General features: G+C 43.8%; 1 protein-coding gene across 3 annotated transcripts in view; it reads right to left on the reverse strand.

The window, feature by feature from the left end:
* nek4 (NIMA-related kinase 4) overlaps nt 1-21,173 on the reverse strand; it is a 38,625-nt gene that overhangs the window by 9,490 nt on the left and 7,962 nt on the right. Inside the window, exons 7-15 of one of the 3 annotated variants that reach the window (XM_084315988.1) lie at nt 19,704-20,387; nt 19,544-19,600; nt 19,007-19,150; nt 16,412-16,567; nt 12,675-12,741; nt 7,124-7,224; nt 5,550-5,641; nt 5,097-5,314; nt 3,291-3,424 (exon numbers count right to left, since the gene is read on the reverse strand). In XM_084315988.1, coding sequence (XP_084172114.1) covers nt 3,291-3,424; nt 5,097-5,314; nt 5,550-5,641; nt 7,124-7,224; nt 12,675-12,741; nt 16,412-16,567; nt 19,007-19,150; nt 19,544-19,600; nt 19,704-20,387 — 1,653 coding nt within the window. Of the gene's footprint in view, nt 1-3,290; nt 3,425-5,096; nt 5,315-5,549; nt 5,642-7,123; nt 7,234-12,674; nt 12,742-16,411; nt 16,568-19,006; nt 19,151-19,543; nt 19,601-19,703; nt 20,388-21,173 lie in introns of all 3 variants that reach the window. The other 2 variants (XM_084315987.1, XM_084315986.1) reach the window with 2 other exon arrangements.

Below are 21,173 nucleotides of genomic sequence, written 5' to 3' on the forward strand. Positions count from 1 at the left end.
CCCCCCCCCCCCCCCCCCCCCCCCCACATTCCACTCACAATCCAATGTGTGATGGGGTGGGGGTGCTGGGCACTTCACCCCCCCCGTTCTTAATCCGCCTCAGTGCTCCCTCTCCTCCTTTGCACCCGTCAACGCTCTCCAGGTGGCTAAGCTAGTCACCAAGGCTAAGGCCTCCACCTGCTCCCTTGACCCCTTACCCACAGTCCTGGTCAAAGCTGGCCTACCTGCTGTGTGCCCTACCATAGTGGGAATAATTAATTCCTCCCTGGAATCGGGCAGGGTACCCCCCAGCTTCAAGACAGCATCAGTCACGCCCATCCTGAAGAAGCCTGGTCTGGACCCAGATGACCTTGGGAATTACCGTCCGATCTCCAACCTTCCTTTCCTGAGCAAGATCCTGGAAAGAGCAGTGGCTGCCCAACTGCACCAACACCTGTCCAACCATGAGCTCTATGAACCCTTTCAATCTGGCTTCAGGAAACACCACAGCACAAGACTGCCCTCACCAAGGTCACCAACGACCTCCTCATTGCCTCCGACTCCGGTCACAGCCTCCTCATCCTCCTGGATCTATCTACGGCCTTTGACACGGTCTCCCATTCCATTCTCCTCAACCGCCTCTCTGACCACCTGGGTGTTACTGGGACCGCTCTCACCTGGTTCGATTCCTACCTCACTAACCGAAAACAGTTCATCTCCATCTGCAACTCCACCTCCACCCCTGCCCCAGTCAACCAAGGTGTGCCGCAGGGCTCCGTTCTTGGTCCACTCCTCTTCACAATCTACATGCTCCCCCTTGGTCACATCATCCTAGGGCTGGGCGATAAAACGATAACGATAACTATCGCGATAAATTATTTCCTTGAAATAAACATGAAACGTGGTCGCAAAGTTTCGATATATCGATTTCCAAGCTAAGTAGTGTGGGGTATACAGTGGACGTCGTTTCAATATATTGTGGCGGAAGAGAGTATTTTAGTGTAATATTTAGCACATTGTCATGGAATACACCACTTATAAACAGGCTGGCTAGGCTAATTAGCTTGCACGGCGTTGTTTTATATATTTACGTGCCGAGTATGTGTGTGTTTTGAATTCTGAGGCCACGTTTAAGTAGTGTGGGGTATACAGTGGACGTCGTTTCAATATATTGTGGCGGAAGAGAGTTTTAGTGTCATATTTATTGTCATGCTAACGTGCGCGGACTGATGACGACATCAACTCGACTTGAGACATTCGCAGCAGCATAAGAAGTTAATTAAACTTGACAGACATTATATCGACGATAATTATCGATATCGAATTATATGAAAATAATTTTATAATTTTATCGCGATAACGTTTTTGGTCATATCGCCCAGCCCTACATCATCCGGAAACATGGTCTCAATTTCCACTCCTACGCTGATGACACTCAGCACCTCACCCTGCACCCCTCTCCCCCCACAGCACCTCGTCAACTGTCTCCTTGACATCAAGGCCTGGATGTCATCCAATTTCCTGAAGCTAAATAGCAAGAAAACTGAGCTCATGGTTGTGGCCAAGCAGTAACTGCTCCGGAAGGTTGGAGACCTCCTCCTTGAAGTGGACGGCTGCCTAATCCACCCTTCCCCAGAAGTTCGCAACCTGGGCGTCATACTGGACTCTATCCTCTCCTTTCATTCCCACATCAAAACAATAACCAAATCAGCCTTTTTCCATCTCAAGAACATTTCCAGACTCCGGCCATCTCTCCCCGACTCCGTAGCAGAGACTCTCATCCACGCTTTCGTCACCTCCCGTCTGGACTATGCAAACTCTGTCCTCATAGGGCTACCCAGTAATGCCCTGAACACAATGTCCAAAATTCTGCTGCCAGGGTTCTCACCCGCACCAAGTCCTGGCACCACATCACCCCCATCCACCTCCACTGGCTTCCAGTCAAGTCCCGCATCAATTTCAAGATCCTCATCATCACCTACAAAGCCCTTCACTCCCTTGCTCCCCGGTACCTATCGGACCTCCTCCATCCCTACATTCCGCCCCGGAGGCTGCGGTCCTCTGACTCCGGTCTCCTCTCCATCCCCACCACCAACATGCAGACTGTTGGTCCCAGAGCCTTCTCTGTGGCCGCACCCACCCTCTGGAACTCACTCCCTCCAAACATCCGTAGTGCTACATCCCTGCACTCTTTCAAATCCCAACTCAAAACCCACCTTTTCACCAAATTTGTAAATGACTCTGCCCGATTTCCCCTTTTTCTCTCTTTTCTTTCCGTTTGATTAATATTTTGTTGTTACGTTGTTCCCCGTCCCCCTCCCTTAGCTGTTAAGCGCCTTGGGTCTCCTGAAAGGCGCTATATATATATATATATACCTACTTGCCTCATATGAATGTGAATGCATGTGAATGAATGTTGGTGGTGGTCGGAGGGGCCGTAGGCGATGATTATTCGCCACGCTTCCGTGAGTCTGCCTCAGGGCAGCTCTGGCTGCAATTGTAGCTTACCACCACCGGTATGAGTGTGTATGAACGAATAATGGACTCTGTGAAGCGCTCTGGGTCAGTGAAGAGCGCTATATAAATCCAAGTCATTATTATTATTATTATATAAATTTAAGATATTATTATTATTATTTTCTTTTTTAACAATATATTTATTGGGTTTTAGTTTGCAAATTACAACATGTATATCAGCAGAGCAGTATTCAGCAAACATTTCACCCCATTCTCCCTCCCCTAACCCCACCCCACACAAAATAATAATTAACTTCAAAAACAGGTTCACATAGGAAGGATACAGATTTAAATAATAAAAAATAAACAAATAAATAATAATACAACCAAAATGTTTTACACATTAAGTAAAGGGTGTTTCTTCTCGTTTTTACACAATAATAAGAGTTGTCCCACAGTACTCCCCCTAATCCTGTTCTTGTTGAAGCAAGTTCCCAACATTCGTATTATGCTTTAAGAAGTAAACAAACGGTCCCCAGGCATTATCAAAAATGTTTTGTTTACGTCTAACAATATACACCATCTTTTCCATTGACATATTTGAAGCCATTTCTTTAATCCACATACCAATTCTTGGTCCATCAACATTTTTCCAATTAAGAGCTATTACACGTTTTGCTTGTAATATGCACATATCTATAAATCTAAACTCTTTGCGTTGTAGATGTGGGGTGGTAGGATATAAACCAAGAATAAAAAGCTTGGGATTCAATGGCAACTTCTTTGATGATATTATTATTATTAATAAGAAACTCACTCACTCATGGATTGACTTTACTACTTTGACTAGTTACCTCTCGTTTGTCGTCATCCTCCTCGTCCATGATGTCCAGGACTCTGTCCAGCAGCTTGACCCCTAACCCCTTCAACACGTCTGTCCTCAGGTACTCAATGGCCCTCCGGATTTTGGCCGGGCCAGATGTGGTGCCTTTTTAAGATTGATTGAATGAACAGAAGTTAAGCCTCAGGGTGGATGATCAATTGAGCCCTTGCAACAAAGAACACTTTTAACCTCTTAAGCCCGATCGGCCCGGTACGAGATTTATTTCACGTCATAAATAGATGAATACAGTCTGTATATTAAGTAATGTTGCGTTTCTTTTTCAAATGTATCCAAGAGTAAAGACCCTAACCCTATCAAAACAGCAGTCAAAGTGTATATTTACAGCACTACGTTTGTTTACCAATGATTTAAGTGTTATTAGCTAAATATGAGCTTATAAAAATCTCTGTGCATTGCACCGGAAAACAGACGATTTAGACGCGAGAAGAAGAAGCACTCATGAAATCGTTGTAGAAAGAGGAGACCCAGGGCTTCCGATAGACGTCGAAATCTCATAAAACTACACTACCCAGCTCACACCAGCCGCCGACAACGGACGTATTTTTATTGCCATAAAATACAACGTATATAGAGTTTTTTTTTTACATTTCTGTGAACATCTAGGGAAAAAAAGTTAAAAAACGTATCACAATCTGGTAAAAAAAATGGTGGAGCTATGGACATTATACAAAAGTAACTGTACTTACAGTAGATTTCATTCACAGTCTTTGCTGCACTGTAACAGGCTCCTGGTGGTACTAAATCCAGATTTAACTCTGGCATTGGAAAGAGGAGATTTGGCCCGATCCATAGATCTATGACTTGGCCATAATAAGGTCCTTTGTTCATTTGCTTAGACTTTTAGTACACTTGATCTCAAGGTGCTGAATGAGCATGTTGTCACTTCAGGTCAATGGTAGCATGGTGGTTAGCACTGTCAAAGATGAAAAGAAAACCGAATAATAATAATCATTTATATTCTCCTTTGGTTCATTACAATTTACTCAAGCATAGTAACAGACACAATATATCTGACACTGGGAATACATTCCCTGAGGTCCATAGATGTCCCTATATACCAAGAACATGCAAATGGACCATGTAAAAGTAGAGCAATCTTCCATTTACTTGGGTATGTACTTTTAGGCAAATCTTCTAAAAATATGGCTAGGGCTTAAGAGGTTAAGTGTCCATTTTAAGTTTTCAGATGAATGTTTTTAAACCTCATTATCTTTAAGTCCATCAATTGGAGTGTTGCTTACATAGTGAAGGATGGTATAGAGTGAGTCCTTTCGGGGGATGTATCCCATTCACACAAATGATTAGGATCAACTTTACAACTATAAATACACAGGCTGTTCAAAATGGATTTCACCGTTGCAAGGATTCAATGGAGACAGTTGAGATATGTTTGATGATCATAATCTGAGTTATCAAATGGGAGAATTGTCCTATTTCGCCATACGATACTCTGAACAGAACGTATACTTCTGTAATACAAGAGGGGGGAATTGTCACTCACTCATTGAAAATAATGAGCTGTTTTTAAATGACTTTTGTAAATCGGCAAATTATGAAAATGCATCTTCATTTCAGGTGTAGTGATTGTAACAGATTGTATCAATTGATAAACGTCAGATCTTAAGCCTGGTCTTTTAATTGACCAAATAGCCATTGCAATAGCTAAAAATAGCCCCATTCCTGCTGACAAGCTAACAGGTCGTCAACTGAATAGAATGAAATTGTGCAATTTCTGTAGTGCGTCTGTTCATCTCACCAACTGGTAATTCGCTGAAGTGAAAGTCGTCCTCTTCCTCTTGGGCCTTCCCGTGAAGCATCAGGGTGTCCCTGTACTTCCTGTTCAGTTTAAACTCCGGCAACGCAGTAGAGTCGTGTCTGCTTCCGTCCAGCTCACTCCCACCATCTCTGCCGTTCATCCGCAAGGTCTGGGTCATCATCTGGACAAGGTCCTGCATGTCAGAGGTTTCGCTCTTCCTGCAAAGGGTCCATACACACAACAATGTAAACCTACACTGGTAATACAGGGAACACAATCATTTGCATTGCTAGGGATCAAAGCCGTTCCCAAGCAATGCAATTGCAATGCTTCCGACCTTCCCTCCAAAGCAACAGTTGTGATTGGAGGATCAAGAAAAAAGGGCGTTGATTCCATTGGAACTGTCTATTATGCTGTGCGTGGCATTTTCAACCTGTATATGAATGCACTCACCCTTCTCTGCAGTCGCCCTCTGAGCGATCTGTGGAACTTGTGGATGAGCTGCACTCGTCCTCATCCGACCGTCGCTCCAGAAACCTGTCCTGCTGTAAGAGAACACGCCATGTTGTTGAGGATGAGATTATGATGAAGAGAACATGAGTCAAGTTTCTTTTTTTAACCTTTATTTACCAGGGTAGGTTCTCTGAACACGGATGCTCTTTTTCACCAACGCCCAGCTTCACACTCTACACACCATCACACCTGGGAGTTGTCCAGTACAACCGCAGTCTGACAACAGTTGCCTTGCTCAAGTACACATCAACAGTGGGTTGTAAGGGAGAGGAGAGCATTGTTCATTCCCTCCCCCACCCAGATTTTTCCTGCCAGTCTGAGGGATCAAACAAGACAACCTTACCGTCACAAGCCTGCTTCTTTAACCTTCAGGCCACCGCTGCCCCCTGCAGGTTAACGAGTCATGAGGGAAACCTTAGCATCCCACTCTGTCGGGAAGAACGCCTGCATTATCTGACATGATGACTCACACGGCTGAATTCCAGATGAGTTGAGACGTCAAAGTTGTTTTGAGTTTGAATTGAACCGTTTCAGGTTGTTGAATCTTTCAAGTAAGTCGACTAATAATTTCTTTAGTGGATGAAAGCTCTACTAGTTAACATGAATATGGCTAAGAACGAGTTCCTGCCGGTTTCAACAAGTTGCATTTAAGACCACTTTGAATGGTCTTTTCCTCCAAACTACGCAAGAATCGTTGTTCAAAATTGGTAGAGCTGGAAACGCTTTACTCATCGTTATATTCCTCTTTACAATACAACTACTCGGTTCGATTGGAATCTCAAATTAATGTTAAAGGTCCCATGCATTATAAATGTCATTTTTCAGTCTCTAGCATTGTATTATAGTAATAGGAGTTCGTATCAATGTGTTTTAGGGTCTAAATACCATATTGGCGAATTGCTCTGTTTCAGCCCAGCCCCTCTGTGCCTCTAGTAAATCGGGTCATTTTGATTTGAAGTCCCGAGTCACGTCACTGGGCGCTGTGGATAGACACAGTGATGCGATTGGCTCTGTGGTTGGAGCTAATGCCCGCCCCCATTCTACCTAGACTAGACAGCGAGTGGGGCTGCGGGGCCGAGAGGAAGAGAGAGCCGAGAGGGAGCCGAGAGAAAGGAAGAGAGAGGGAGGGAGGGAGAGAGAGGGGGCACTTGGGGGGGGGGGTACCTGCCGGCCGCGCGCCACACGGGAGATTGAAAGAAAGAAAAGAAAAAAGTTGCCCCGTCTCATCAGCGAGAGCCGAGTGGGAGAGAAAGGAGAGAAAGGAAGAGAGAAGGAGGGAGGGAGAGAGAGGGGGCACTTGGGGGGGGGGGGGGGGGGGGGGGGTACCTGCCGGCCGCGCGCCACACAGGAGATTGAAAGAAAGAAAAGAAAAAAGTTGCCTCGTCTCATCAGCGAGAGCCGAGTGGGAGAGAAAGGAGAGAAAGGAAGAGAGAAGGAGGGAGGGAGAGAGAGGGGGCACTTGGGGGGGGGGGGACCTGCCGCACTTTATAAGGCCTAAAAGGTTTTGTCCATACCTTACTGGCGACTTCACTTATGGAGTCAGAAACAGATCTGGAAACAGCAGTTTTCTGGTGCTCCGGCCTGGAGGGAGTGACATCATAAGACGCCCTTCTTACTGCAGAAACTGAGGACGAGCAGAAAAATACAATTAGCTATATAAAATAATAACTACACACTTCAATAACTAAACAGTCATATTAAATTCACAGATGATCAAGTGACTTGTTTGATAATGATCTGTTTGTGTATTTGCATCTACAGTGATGGGTATTGAATGGTTTATCCAAAGAGCTTTACACCTTATGCTTCACATTCACAGATCATCAGGAGCAGTTGGGGGTTAAGTGTGTTGCTCAAGAAGGGGGGGGGGGGGGGCAGTGGTAAGTTATTACGTTACCATTGACTATTCTAAAGTGCTTGTTGTCTTGTCAATGAAACATAATATGAAACGGTAGCCAAAGTAACAAAAAGAGGTTTAATTATAATTACCATGGTTTTCAAACGTGCAGGGATAACATCAAAAGTATAACAAACAATGGACAGGACTGTACAGGCAGGATCAGCCTCACACACAGGGGAGAACAGAACAGTTATACACAAGGGGATGACGAGACACGAAACACCTGGGCTGATTACAGATGGATACACCTGGGAGGGAAACGACAAAGAACTACAAGACCAGAACAGGGGACTACAACCAGACATTACACATCACACTGGGAACACCTGATCAGGGTACAAACCAGGGGCGTTTTTTGGGTTAGAAAACACTGGGGGCTTCAGCCCAGGGGGGGGGGGGGGGGGAGAACACACAGAATACGCAATTTTAGAGTAATTAGAGACGAATACTGAAGAACTAGATTAGAGGTTCTCAAAGTGAGGTCCAGGTCCATGAGAGGGATCTGGGCAGTCCCCATAGAAAATTCAAAGTTAACAGGACCAAATCATCAGTTTCTTATTTATTTAACCTTTATTTAGCCAGATAAAACATTGATCTGGTCCAAGAGGCCCCAACAGGAGTACAAATATACATATATACACATATACATATATATAATATATATATATATATATATACATATACATACATATACACCAATAACAAAATAAAAACACAGTTAACACTTTGGTTGCCTAAGGTTAAATTAATGATATACCATAGATTGCCAGCGCTATTTGTCTATGGAGAAAGTCCCCTTCTTTGCAGGGCTATAACTTTTTAAATTCTATTGCTACATTGCCATTATTAGGGCCCATTCAAAGTCCTATATGTATTGTTCATTGTGTAGCAACGTTAAACTTTTTCATTCACATATTCATAGTAAAGTATGGTCTAATGTATAAGTATGTTTTCATCTCTTTCTGCAGCTTTCTCCAGAACGTGATATATAGCCCCAAATGCATTATATTGATGATGAAATACAGTTTGATGGCAATCAGCGCGATATAAAAAATTCCAACTAGACGTACTTCTAGAAGTTACTACACGTCATCTGATGTTGACCGGATGGGCGAGGGGGCGTTTATAATTCCGTGGGCAGCGTTATACCAATCATCTAATGTGGGTCAAATGTTGATAATATCAGTTATTATCGAAGAAGGTAACGTTACACGCTGAAACTCACCCCAGTCTCCGCGCGCCGTTGGGCGATCATCGTCGAGTAGACATTTTATCATTATGGGATATATTTTTACCCGGTCCATCTCCAGCTTGTATAATCAGGTATATACGTCCAAATCATGTTGTTTATCGAGTTATTGGCAATCGATCACCGTGTAGCGTGACGAGCCAGAGTCACATGAACCATAGCGAGCGCCCGGAAGTACTACGGTCGTCATGACAACCTCTATTCAACATCCTGTTTTGGCGATTGCGCCGATCGGCCACCAGATGGCGCTCCTGAACCGCCAGAGAGCTCAGTGGGTCCTGCTGGTGGATCTCAGGCCAGCGGAGGGACATTATGAATCCGATCGCAGATTTTTGAAATATTGATATAAGGACGCTGTACAGCGTCCCCCGGCAACTTTAGCATGGCCAGCAAAGACGTGAAAAGACGTGTCCCGGCACTCAAAGTGTTAACACTTTGGGTGCCGGAAAACGCTTTACAGCGTCATTCCCGGCCATGCTCAAGTTGCCGAAGGACGCTTTACAGCGTCTTTAATATCAATATTTCAAAAATCTGTGATCGGATTCATATTTCCCCTCCGCTGGCCTGAGATCCACCAGGAGGACCCACTGAGCTCTCTGGCGGTTCAGGAGCGCCATCTGGTGGCCGATCGGCGCAATCGCCAAACAGGAAGTGCTGTGGAGGTTGTGCTGGTCGGCCATATTACTTCCGGGCACTCGGTTTGGCTCCCGGCACTCTGGCTCGTCACAATATATAGCGATCCATTGCCAATAACTCGATAAACAACATGATTTGGACGTATATAGTATTATACAAGCTGGAAATGGTTCATCAGGATAAACATCCCATAATCGAAAACGGTCTACACCACGCTGATCGTCCAACGGCGCGAGGAAGATCCGGTAAGATTCAGCGTTATTTTTGAACGTGTTCCATAAACTGTTATGATGAACATATGACCCACACTAGATAAATTATATAACGCTGCCCACAGAATTATAAACGATCCCCCGCCCATCCGGTCATCATCAGATCATACGTAGATCATTCTAGAAGTACGTCCAATTGAAATTTTTTATATCGCCCCGATTGCCATCAAACTGTATTTCATCATCAATATAATGCATTTGGGGCTATAGATCACGTTCTGGAGAAAGCTGCAGAAAGAGATGAAAACATACTTATACATTAGACCAGGGATCAGCAACCTTTTTGACATGGAGTGCCTGTTTGAAATATAGTTGTAACTAGTGTGCCTCAACAATATTCCATGCATCGTAATTTTTTTCCCTCATAATCAGGTATTTTTTATGATAATTTTTACATTATTACATCATTATTGTTATTGTTATTATTAACAATATTATTATGATGGTTGTATCAACCCTAAATCTGAGTTGGGGGGGGGGGGGGGGGGGGATGCAATGCAGACAAACAGCTGCATACAGTGCGACCATTTCACTCACATTTGCCCATTCATTTTTGGACACATCACACACCATCGGTGTGTGTACTGTACGTGTGCTGTCATAGCTCCACCTACAGGCCTAATGGAGAACACCAGGATGTGAATGGAGGGTGAATGTGAGGTATATCGTGTAAATAAGTTTTGATTGATCGCAAGACTACACTGTAAAAAAGTTACCAGAACTTAAAAATATTGAGTTCAGTTACTGTGCATTAAGGTTCAGTTTTCAATCCATAATAAGTTAACAGAAAAATAAGTACACAACCACATTATTTCAACCTAATAAAACTATGTTTATTGTCATTGTTTTAAGAACACAAGTTGACTTGGTAATACTCACATTTTGAGTAAAAAAAATTGCTTTTAACATGTGCAATGTTCAATGAAATAGAAAAATAAATAATAAAATGTGTTGATTAATCCCACTGGTCACAATGGTGACCGTAATAATGTTTTTGTTATAAGGCTCTGCAAATGTTACTGAATGATGTAGCAATGTATTTCCAGCTAAATTGAAATAATAAACAAATAAAGGGTCTCAATTAAATATGTGGTAGTAAAAAGAACCTGTGGGAGGATTTCAACAAGATAAATGCGACAACAGTGCAAAATATTTCACTATAATATTTCAAAAAAAGAAAAAAAGAAAAAAAGATTTACTGCTGCCCCCTGTGCCTATGCAAATTCCCCCGCGTGCCTATGCAGGCACGCATGCCTAGGGTTGCCTACCCCTGCATTAGACCATACTTTACTATGAATATGTGAATGAAAAAGTTTAACGTTGCTACACAATGAACAATACATATAGGACTTTGAATGGGCCCTAATAATGGCAATGTAGCAATAGAATTTAAAAAGTTATAGCCATGCAAAGAAGGGGTACTTCTCCATAGACAAATAGAGCTGGCAATCTATGGTATATCATGAATTTAACCCATGGCACCCAAAGTGTTAACAGCAAATGCTGCCATCTTAAAAAAAAAAAAAAAAAAAAATTATTTTAAAGCTCCAGGGCTAGGAGAAAAACATCCGGGGCTGAAGCCCCGGAAGCCCAGGGCTAACAACGCCACTGGTACAAACACACCCACACGTAACATAAGTGCATGTGGTTATGGATGGATAAATCCTTTTCCTTAGGTTTATAATTTTTGTGCTGTGTAGTACCTCTTTACTATGTACTTTTATTACAGTATGATGTGTCCTTGGTGTAGTTCCTTGTGTTTATTGCTCTATTGTTGCTCTATGAGAGGGCTGCCAGCTACACTAGCAGAGGTGGAGTCTTGTTGCTCTATGATGGCTGCCAGCTACACTAGCAGAGGTGGAGTCTTGTTGCTCTATGAGAGGGCTGCCAGCTGAACTAGTAGAAGTGGATTCGTGTTGCTCTATGAGAGGGCTGCCAGCTGCACTAGTAGAGGTGGAGTCTTGTTGCTCTATGATGGCTGCCAGCTGCACTAGTAGAGGTGGAGTCTTGTTGCTCTATGAGAGGGCTGCCAGCTACACTAGCAGAGGTTGATTCGTGTTGCTCTATGAGAGGGCTGCCAGCTGCACTAGTAGAGGTGGAGTATTGTTGCTCTATGAGAGGGCTGCCAGCTGCACTAGTAGAGGTGGAGTCTTGTTGCTCTATGATGGCTGCCAGCTGCACTAGTAGAGGTGGATTCGTGTTGCTCTATGAGAGGGCTGCCAGCTACACTAGCAGAGGTGGAGTCTTGTTGCTCTATGAGAGGGCTGCCAGCTACACTAGCAGAGGTGGAGTCTTGTTGCTCTATGAGAGGGCTGCCAGCTACACTAGCAGAGGTGGAGTCTTGTTGCTCTATGAGAGGGCTGCCAGCTACACTAGCAGAGGTTGATTCGTGTCGCTCTATGAGAGGGCTGCCAGCTGCACTAGTAGAGGTTGATTCGTGTTGCTCTATGAGAGGGCTGCCAGCTGCACTAGTAGAGGTGGAGTCTTGTTGCTCTATGATGGCTGCCAGCTACACTAGCAGAGGTGGAGTCTTGTTGCTCTATGAGGGCTGCCAGCTGCACTAGTAGAGGTGGAGTCTTGTTGCTCTATGAGAGGGCTGCCAGCTGCACTAGTAGAGGTGGATTCTTGTTGCTCTATGAGAGGGCTGCCAGCTGCACTAGTAGAGGTGGATTCTTGTTGCTCTATGAGAGGGCTGCCAGCTGCACTAGTAGAGGTGGAGTCTTGTTGCTCTATGAGAGGGCTGCCAGCTGCACTAGTAGAGGTGGAGTCTTGTTGCTCTATGAGAGGGCTGCCAGCTGCACTAGCAGAGGTGGAGTCTTGGAGGCACTTGGAGGACCAACATTCACTTATCATAACCTGGAGTCGCAGTGAATACATTGAAAAGCCCTGTGCTTGGTGTATCTGTTGCTCTAGTGTCAACATATGCCTCTCACGTCCAACCCTTCTGTCCCGCTCCCTGCCTGTTTCTGGGGTAAGATAATCAAAATAGTAGAGTGTAGAGTTGTTACCTGCTTGGCTGGAGCTCTCCTGGGACTGTCTCAGTCTCCTCCTCTCCCTGGCCGACAGAGGACGGCCCTGACCCACACAATATACACATATTAGGGGCAAAAAATTAAATTAAATAAATACTACAATATACAGTTACGCAAAGTATCAACATAAGATAATAATAATAATTGATATTATATATATATATATATTAAGGCTGAGTTGCGGCTACGTGGCGTAGTGGGCAAGGCACTCGCCACGAAATGCTGGAGACGCTGGGCTCGTCAGTTCGAGCCCAGCGCTCCACATTTGCTTTCAGTTTAGCTGGTCGTCCACAGTAATACACATTGGCCGTATTACGGGGAGGGAAACTGAAGGGTGGGGATCGGGCGTTGTGGACAGCGACTCCTACAGGTCAGTTGGTGCGCCTGCGCAGTAGAATCAGGAAGTGTCGGGGGCAGCGTGAGCCTCCCACGCGTTACTCCTCGCCACTGAGAGATCGAGCTGCGCAGGTGAAAAGATGCGACTGCTGTTACCTCAAGTACCGGAGGGGACTTGTGCTATGTATGACTTAGTCCACATTGCAGCCGGCTTGTGGGAGGCAAGAAACAGCGTCCGTGACAGGGGAGGGTTGAATTGGATGATACGAAATTGGGATGGGAGAAAATATAGAAAATGGGAGAAAAAGTGGATAAAAAAAATATATATTAAGGCTGAGTTAACGCTAAAGTTAACGCGGTATTAACACGTTATCGCCCGATTCTATTAACACTTTGGATGCCACTGGTTAACATGGTAAAACATGGTTGAATGCCAGCACCCACTTCAATGATAGCGTTGTGAACGCATAATCTATGTCTTAAATTATGGCTATGTGTCTAATCTGTCCGTCGCTTATCAATGACTTGTTTGCAGTCAACATTGTCGAAACGGATTTTTTTTTTTTTTTTTTTTTTTTAATCGTTTCATTTCCGTTTCATAGCATTTTGAAAAGCCCTCGTTTTCTTGAAAGTTTCAGGAAAATATAAAGATTCCGTGATAAACGGCATTTACTGGAATACACAAAAAACGGTGTCATTTTTCGGCCTATTTATGAATCGTTTTCAAATAAACGCTAGATTATCGATAGTATATGTGTACTTATGCATGCTAGAGAAGCGATATGAAAAATCGATTCTCTCATTTCCTGATCAGCGTGCACACACACACACACACACATAGCGCTGCTGTCGGGACAAAACCTCATAACTCCAAAAACCCAACTTTTCAGCAGATGAAAAAAACGAACACAGATTTGAGGGTGAATAGAGTTAAGAGGTTTAGACAGATGATCGGTTTAATGCTTTCCCATTGTTTAAACTTTGTAAAACCCACACACACATATGGAGGATGATCTACGGAGTTGATTTATATAATAAAAAAATAAATAAAAAAATGGAGTTATGAGGTTTTGTCCCGACAGCAGCGATAGGGCAAACGCTGATATCTCTGTGAAAACAGATCCGATTATCCTAAGACTGGTAAAATAGATTCCTTACCTCAGATCAGATGTTCTCCAAAAAGATTATTCCAATTCCTGATCGCCATTCAAAATATCGATCGCGTTTATTGATTCAGCGCTGGGTACTGTAAATATGTATTCCACGCTGTTTTCCGGCTCTGCAATCACTTCGATCTCTCTGGATGGCTTGCCGGAAAAGTAAAATGAGGAAACTGGACCCCCCCCCCTAATCCAATGGGGTGCAGTTACACAGGGAGAGACGATAGGGGGCTGTATTTTCCCAATGTAGCTCAGAGAGAGGTTGCTGCACTAGCATGAGCCTAGATTGATGAAATATGAATTCAAATCGCTAATAAAAAATAAAACGACAAACAAACGCTATATAGCGTCGCTGGCATTCAACGGTCGGCATGAACTAACGACATAAAGCGTCGCTGGCACTCAAAGTGTTAACGCCACTATTTTTTTAAACTCACGATTAACTTTTACGATTTTTTTTCTTTTTTTACTAGACTTCACTCAGGTGTATTATTGATGCTCTCATTGATACTATGTTTGTTTCTGAAGTGTGTGTGTGTGTGTGTGTGTGTGTGTGTGAGAGATATATATATAGAGAGAGAGGGGGGGGTGAGAGAGATGAGGAAGGGGCAAGAGAGAAAGAGAGCTGGGAGAGTGTGTGTGAGAGAGAGAGGGGGGGGGTGTGTGATTACTCAGCCCTTGTGTGTAAATGTAACAAGTTCCTAACGTTTTCTTTCCCCTATTATTTCATGCACACTTTATTCATTGTTTTAAATTATTATTTTCTTTTAACTTATTTTGTGCATCACTCCGTTTTGAATTTGATGCAAATTTGCAATGCATGAGGGTCATCCTTTTGTGTTAAATGGCTGCATAAAGCAAGCATTTGTTGACTCTCATGTTGATAAGAGTATTAAAACTTGGAACTTGAAAAAGATCTGTTTAAGGTAGATAAAAAAAAATAAAAAATGCGATTAATTTGTGATTAATCGCGAGTCAACTATGGACAATCATGCGATTAAATATTTTAATCGATTGACAGCACTAATATATATACATACATACATTTCTCTTGCTTGACAATCTCATTTGGCTGCAATACAAATTATTGGAATGAGGTGAACAGACTGAAAAAGATATCTTATTAGATAAAACAGATATTACATTATCATGACTAGTATTGTGATAATACTGTATTGTGGGGCATCTGATTGTAATACTACTATATACTGTGTATATACATATATAAATATATAAATAAATATATATACTGTATATATATATAGCAGCCAGATAATCCAGATTATCATTGCCATCCCCTTCTTTCTATTTAACATCCGAGTATGGGCTCATCAGAGATCACAGCATATGGGATATTTGACCCGAGACGTCCCAATTAAAAGAAAATTGGGCTTTGAAGCATCAGTGAATAATCAAAGCTTCATTCTTCCAGTACACAAAGTTTGAATGTGACGGGTGAATGAGAGCTATGGAAAGTTGTCTTTAATTAATGTTGGATTATTATTCGTATAAACTATTTATTATGCTGATGTAGACTAATGTTGGAGTGGTTAAAAAGACCAGCCCTACCAGACCCTATATTTGAAATAGAATTACATTTCCTCCGTCTTGTCTACCTTGCCCATCCCACAATATGTAGTAGTATCATCTCTTTTTCTGAAACACCAACTTCAGAAAGTGTATCCTCACCTTTCTACCACTATATGGCCTCACTTCCTTGACCCTGCGAAGCAGCTGGATTTGCGAGATCACGCGGAAATCCATCTGTCTGGCAAGTTATGCACTTGGTGTCCTATGAGGCACTACTGGCAGCTACGGCCGTGGTTTAGGTGTGACATTTGCTACTTTCTTTGAATAAATTTGTTTTGGTATTAATTTTCCTTACTCCTTACAAAGATGGCAAGAATTGTCTCCAGACTACATGGCTAGCTTCCTCTCCGACTACGTCATATGGTTCGTTGATCTGATTGGTTGGAGTTAGCCAGTGGTAGACTGTGATAGACAGATGGTTCACCCAATCACCTGCCAAGTATTTTTTGGAAAGTGCCCTTTTCCAAACAGTTTCTAAGGATGACTTCTCAGATGGTTATGTGTAACAAACCATCTGGTGCATCAGATGATCACTTCCTGCCCTGCTAGCCTGCTTGTGACATTATGTAAAGTAGAAGAGCATGCAGTGGTCCATATACATTGAGGTGAATGGAGCAGCGGTCTCACCTGTGGCAGTGGTAAGAGTCCATCCTTAGAGGAACTAACTGATGTGGAGGATGCAGTGGTGGTAGCTTTCTTCTTCTCTGTGCTCCCTCTGCTCCTCCTCCCTTCCGCGGTCACAGCATCAACAGGAGGCGGAGGCAGGGGCCTGGGTGCTGCCACCTGACATTAACGGAACAAGATACAAGATTCCTTAAAGGATAACTCCACTATTTTGGGAAATTAGCTTATTTAACATCTTCCCTGGAGTTAGACAAGAAGATGCATACCTTTTTTGTCTCTGTGCGTGCATTTTAGCTTTGGGAATAGATGCTCCGTTAGCATAGCTTAGCTTCATCACTGGAAGTGAGGCAGGACAGTAGCCTTACAGTGCCTTACAGTGTATTGCAAGGTCTGACATTGACCAAACTTGATATGCATGACCTTGGTGGGCTCTAGGTCAACTCCTGAAAAGGGGGTCAATGTCAGACCTTGCAATCAAAAGTTAGGGGCGCACTGAAATTATGGCAAGGGTTATTAGCCCCCTAACTTTTGATTGCAAAGTCTGACATTGACCCCCTTTTCAGGAGTTGACCTAGAGCCCACCAAGGTCATGCATATCAAGTTTGGTCAATGTCAGACCTTGCAATACACTGTAAGGCACTGTAAGGCTACTGTCCTGCCTCACTTCCAGTGATGAAGCTAAGCTATGCTAACGGAGCATCTATTCCCAAAGCTAAAATGCACGCACAGAGACAAAAAAGGTATGCATCTTCTTGTCTAACTCCAGGGAAGATGTTAAATAAGCTAATTTCCCAAAATAGTGGAGTTATCCTTTAAAGCTGCAATCATTATTTTCTAACAGTAATTATTTTTTTCAAAACGTCTTATGACCGCCTGCCATCGGAAGGTGTCATTGAGTCATGGTGTCCTATCTGATCAACCCTGCACCACCACCAGCCAGTCTGTTGTTATTCCATCATTTATTTTCTTTGTTGACAAAACCCGGCATGTGCTTTAGCTCCACCTATTCTATAAATCTATGCATTTAAACCCCCCCCCCCCCCAGTGAATCCCTTAATTACATCAACCAGAACAGTGTTGTGTTTGTAGGCGATGTATTTACCTACCTAGTTTAACAACCAAGAAAGGCCCAAGAGAAAGTTTTATTTATTGTAGTTGAAATCTAGTTACAAGATACAAAGGGTTTGTTTAGAGTGGCTCCATGCTGCCCACTAGTGGTCAGAAAATTGCAGCTTTAAACTCATTCAATCGGGTCGTTTTCCATTAACACATTAATTGCCAAGAACGAGTTAACTCGTTATGCGAATATCGCCAAAAACAAGTTATCTAGTTTTTGGGATCGTTATTTATTTTATTCGCTATATCTATTCATAATTCATGGCTGCAGCCTCTGTAGACCCTTCAGACCCTGTCTGAGCTGGCAGACAGTCAACACCGCCCTCTACTGCCTTGCGGAGCTATTGCATTCCATTGGAAATGGGCTGGTGTGTTTTATGAACCGATCTGAGCCGTGGGGGCGGGTTTAAATACTCTGGCGAGCCAGGGGCTTACAACGACGGCATGGAACACTAACCCTGCCCGCCCGTTCATGTGTAACGCTTGGTAATGTCGAGGACATGATCGCTGTGGATAACTGGAATGGTGATCAGATAATTGGATTCATTTTTGCATTACATCAGATACCAGGTAAGGACTCTATATATAAAATCTTGTGTTGATCTGATATTTCTTTCTACCGCGATCAAAACTATCTGTGTGTATGTGTATGTGCTTATTACCGTTGGCTGCGGTGGAGGGGGGGGGGGGGGGGGAGGGGGGGCACGGCGTGCTACGATGGCCATTTCATGTATGCACAAGGAGATATAATAATGATAATCTACCGTTGATTTCAGGATGATTAGATAATCAGCCGAAAAATTACAACGTGATGACTGGATTACACTAAAATGCCCCTTTCTCGTCTTTTCCTGGAATTACTCAGAATAACCCAAACAATACTCGTATTCAAAACGGTATAAAACGGAAATGTACGGATGAAAAAACTATCTGTTTTGTGCATGTTGACTGGAAGCAACTCACTGACAATCGACAGGTGTATTAGACCCATAGCTATAATATAAGATATATTTTAAGCACTCGCAAATGTTGCAGTCTAAAACTATATCCATTGAATAAAGACCTGGCGCTGAAGGGGGATCAGCGCCCCCTGCTGCTGGCGGTCAATGTGTTAAACATCAGGACATGGATTACAATTGTGATGATGGCAACAAGGTGATTACAGAATCTCTGATCACTCCTCTCATTGTCCCAATGTTCCCACTGTCCAAACTTGCTGGCATGCGCAGAGCTATGAATTCTCACGAACCCTGCACTGACAAAACACTGGTCACTGAAGTCTCTTGGCATTTAGTGACCCTCAGAGAAAGAAAGAAAACTCCCCACAAAGAACCTCAGGAGGGCAAATCAACAAGAGATCCCACCAAGGATGGTCTGGCGTGCAACAGGTGCTGCCGAGAGAGGTACAGACAAAGGACACGGTTCCCGAGATCCCCATCGCGAGTAAACAACCTCACAGCACTTCCCTGTCTCGATCCTCACCTTGTCCTGATCCCTGTGCGTCTGTCCCCTGTCTCTCTGTCTGCGTTGCTGGGAGAGGGAGGGTTCCAGGGAGGAGGGAGGGGGACCTGGAGGGGCCGTGTCCCGCTTAGTGACATGTGTGGGGGACTTCTCCTGACAGGGTTCCTAAATAAGACACACAATAACATTAGCTTTTTTTATTTTATTTGTATTTTTCCCATGGAGGCAGACATCATCCGTTAAGTTGTTTGGTGTCAGCAGTGTTACACAGTCAGGTGCCACAGAATTTACCATATTTACACTGTGGCCATTTTGCTCTTATGTCATGATCAGGTTGAGATTCCTTTCCACCTTGAGGTCATCTTGCTCTTATGTCATATCATTTTGCTTGTATGTCATGCTTAGGTTGGGCATTCCTTTCCATTCTGAGGTCATTTTGCTCTTATGTCATAACTTTGCTCCCTGAGGGTGGAAAGGAATCCCAAGCTGAGCATGACATAAGAGCAAAATGGCTGCCGTGTGAATATGGTCAACGGGTACAGATATCTTAGTTCTCACCAGTATGGCGACAGGGGGAAAGGGCTCTAACAGTTTCTCAGTGGATTCCAGGCTCTCCTACAAAAACAAAGAGTTAGTAAGTGTACAACTCAAGACAAATAACACGATAATTCAATGAAGCAATAGGAAAACATTCTCCATCGCCACCACTAGCACTTACTCGGACATCGGAGGTATGGCTTTGCATCAGAGCTGCGTTGAGGAGGGTCACAGTGTCGTTCCTGTTGTCCACATTCACTCCTGTGGCCTCGCTGACGTGTCCTGCACTAGGTTTGTCTGCAGACCACGGCTCGGGGACGGAGGCAGAAGCCTCTTCCCTGACTCCAGGCTTTGGACTCTCCATCACAGCATCTCTGAGCAGCTCTATGGTATCGTCCTTATCATCTGCATACGAAGTCTGTTTCTCCGCAGGGCTAGGAAATATATCCCCAGGCTTCAGAGCGGCCCGCGAGTGAGCTGAGTGTAACAATCCATTGGACGGCCTCCACTCCTCTCGTCCCCTGCTCCCAGCACTCGGTAACAGCTTAGGCGGCTGAGGAGAAGGGAGGGGCAGAGGAGGTGGGGGGGAAGGATCTGGTTTCCCTGTCTGCCTCCTATCCTCGGTGGAGCCGTGAGTCCTGGTGTCTGACGCGGCCGACCGGTTCTGTGTGACGCGCCTCTCCTCCGGCTCCTTGTCCTCCTGTGACTGGATATCAATGTCAATGTTGCTCACGGTTGCCAGGAACACAACGCTGGCTTTGAGTGCATCAGGTGAAGGGGAGTTGGGTGCCGGAGGTGTTTGGGCTGCGTGTTGCTCTGTGACGCGGTGACAGGCTTTGTGTTGTTGTTGTGAAGTCTCCTCCTTCTGCGAATAAGCAAAACAAAGATATGCTGAATATTAAACTGGACAATGAAGACTCTAAAATCACCGCTATTTGATCATCCAATCACCATCAATATTCTGAAATGACTATCTGACTTTGAAAACAGACAACTTATTTGTAATCTACCATGTGTTTATGAATCTATAAATCATATGGATGTAAAAGCCATGCACACTAGCATTCTCCACTGGCCAAATAGATCCACGTGAAAATGTATTGGGATAGATGGTGACTGTTACGGATGCCGTCACTTTATGTATTGGGATTTATGTTATGCGTGTTATGCATGTAGGCATGTCTGGTTTGGGTTGTTTTGTCTTCTGTCTTCCCCCTGTTTTCTCCATATCTTTTTCCCAGATGCATCCCCTGACTTCAGTCACCATCACCACCTGGTTGCAATCAGCACTCCAGTCCCCAGCACCACCTGATCCCAATCTTCAATCAACCTCCACACTCCCTTCAAGTATCCCGTTTGTGTTCAGTTCTGTCTCTATAAGGAGGATCATATTAGCAAAGATGTATTAGTGCAGTGTCAGGAAAAAGAGAAGGTGCAGCTAGAAAGTTTTGGGTGGGTTATAGAGGCAAAAGCTAGAGAGATGGGCATTCTGGAAATGAGTGTGTGTCCAACAGTCTGTTTCCCAGTAGTTCCTCTTTGGTTGATGGATACCCCTGTTGTTGATATAGAATTGTTGGAGGTAAAGGAGAGAGAGGAAATTAGTAGTCATATGGTGGAGAGTTATATTAGGTTAAAGTATGGTGAAAGACTG

This window comes from Notolepis coatsorum, assembly GCF_963971535.1.
Source record: "Notolepis coatsorum genome assembly, chromosome: 6".
In the NCBI taxonomy this organism is placed as follows: Eukaryota; Metazoa; Chordata; class Actinopteri; order Aulopiformes; family Paralepididae; genus Notolepis; species Notolepis coatsorum.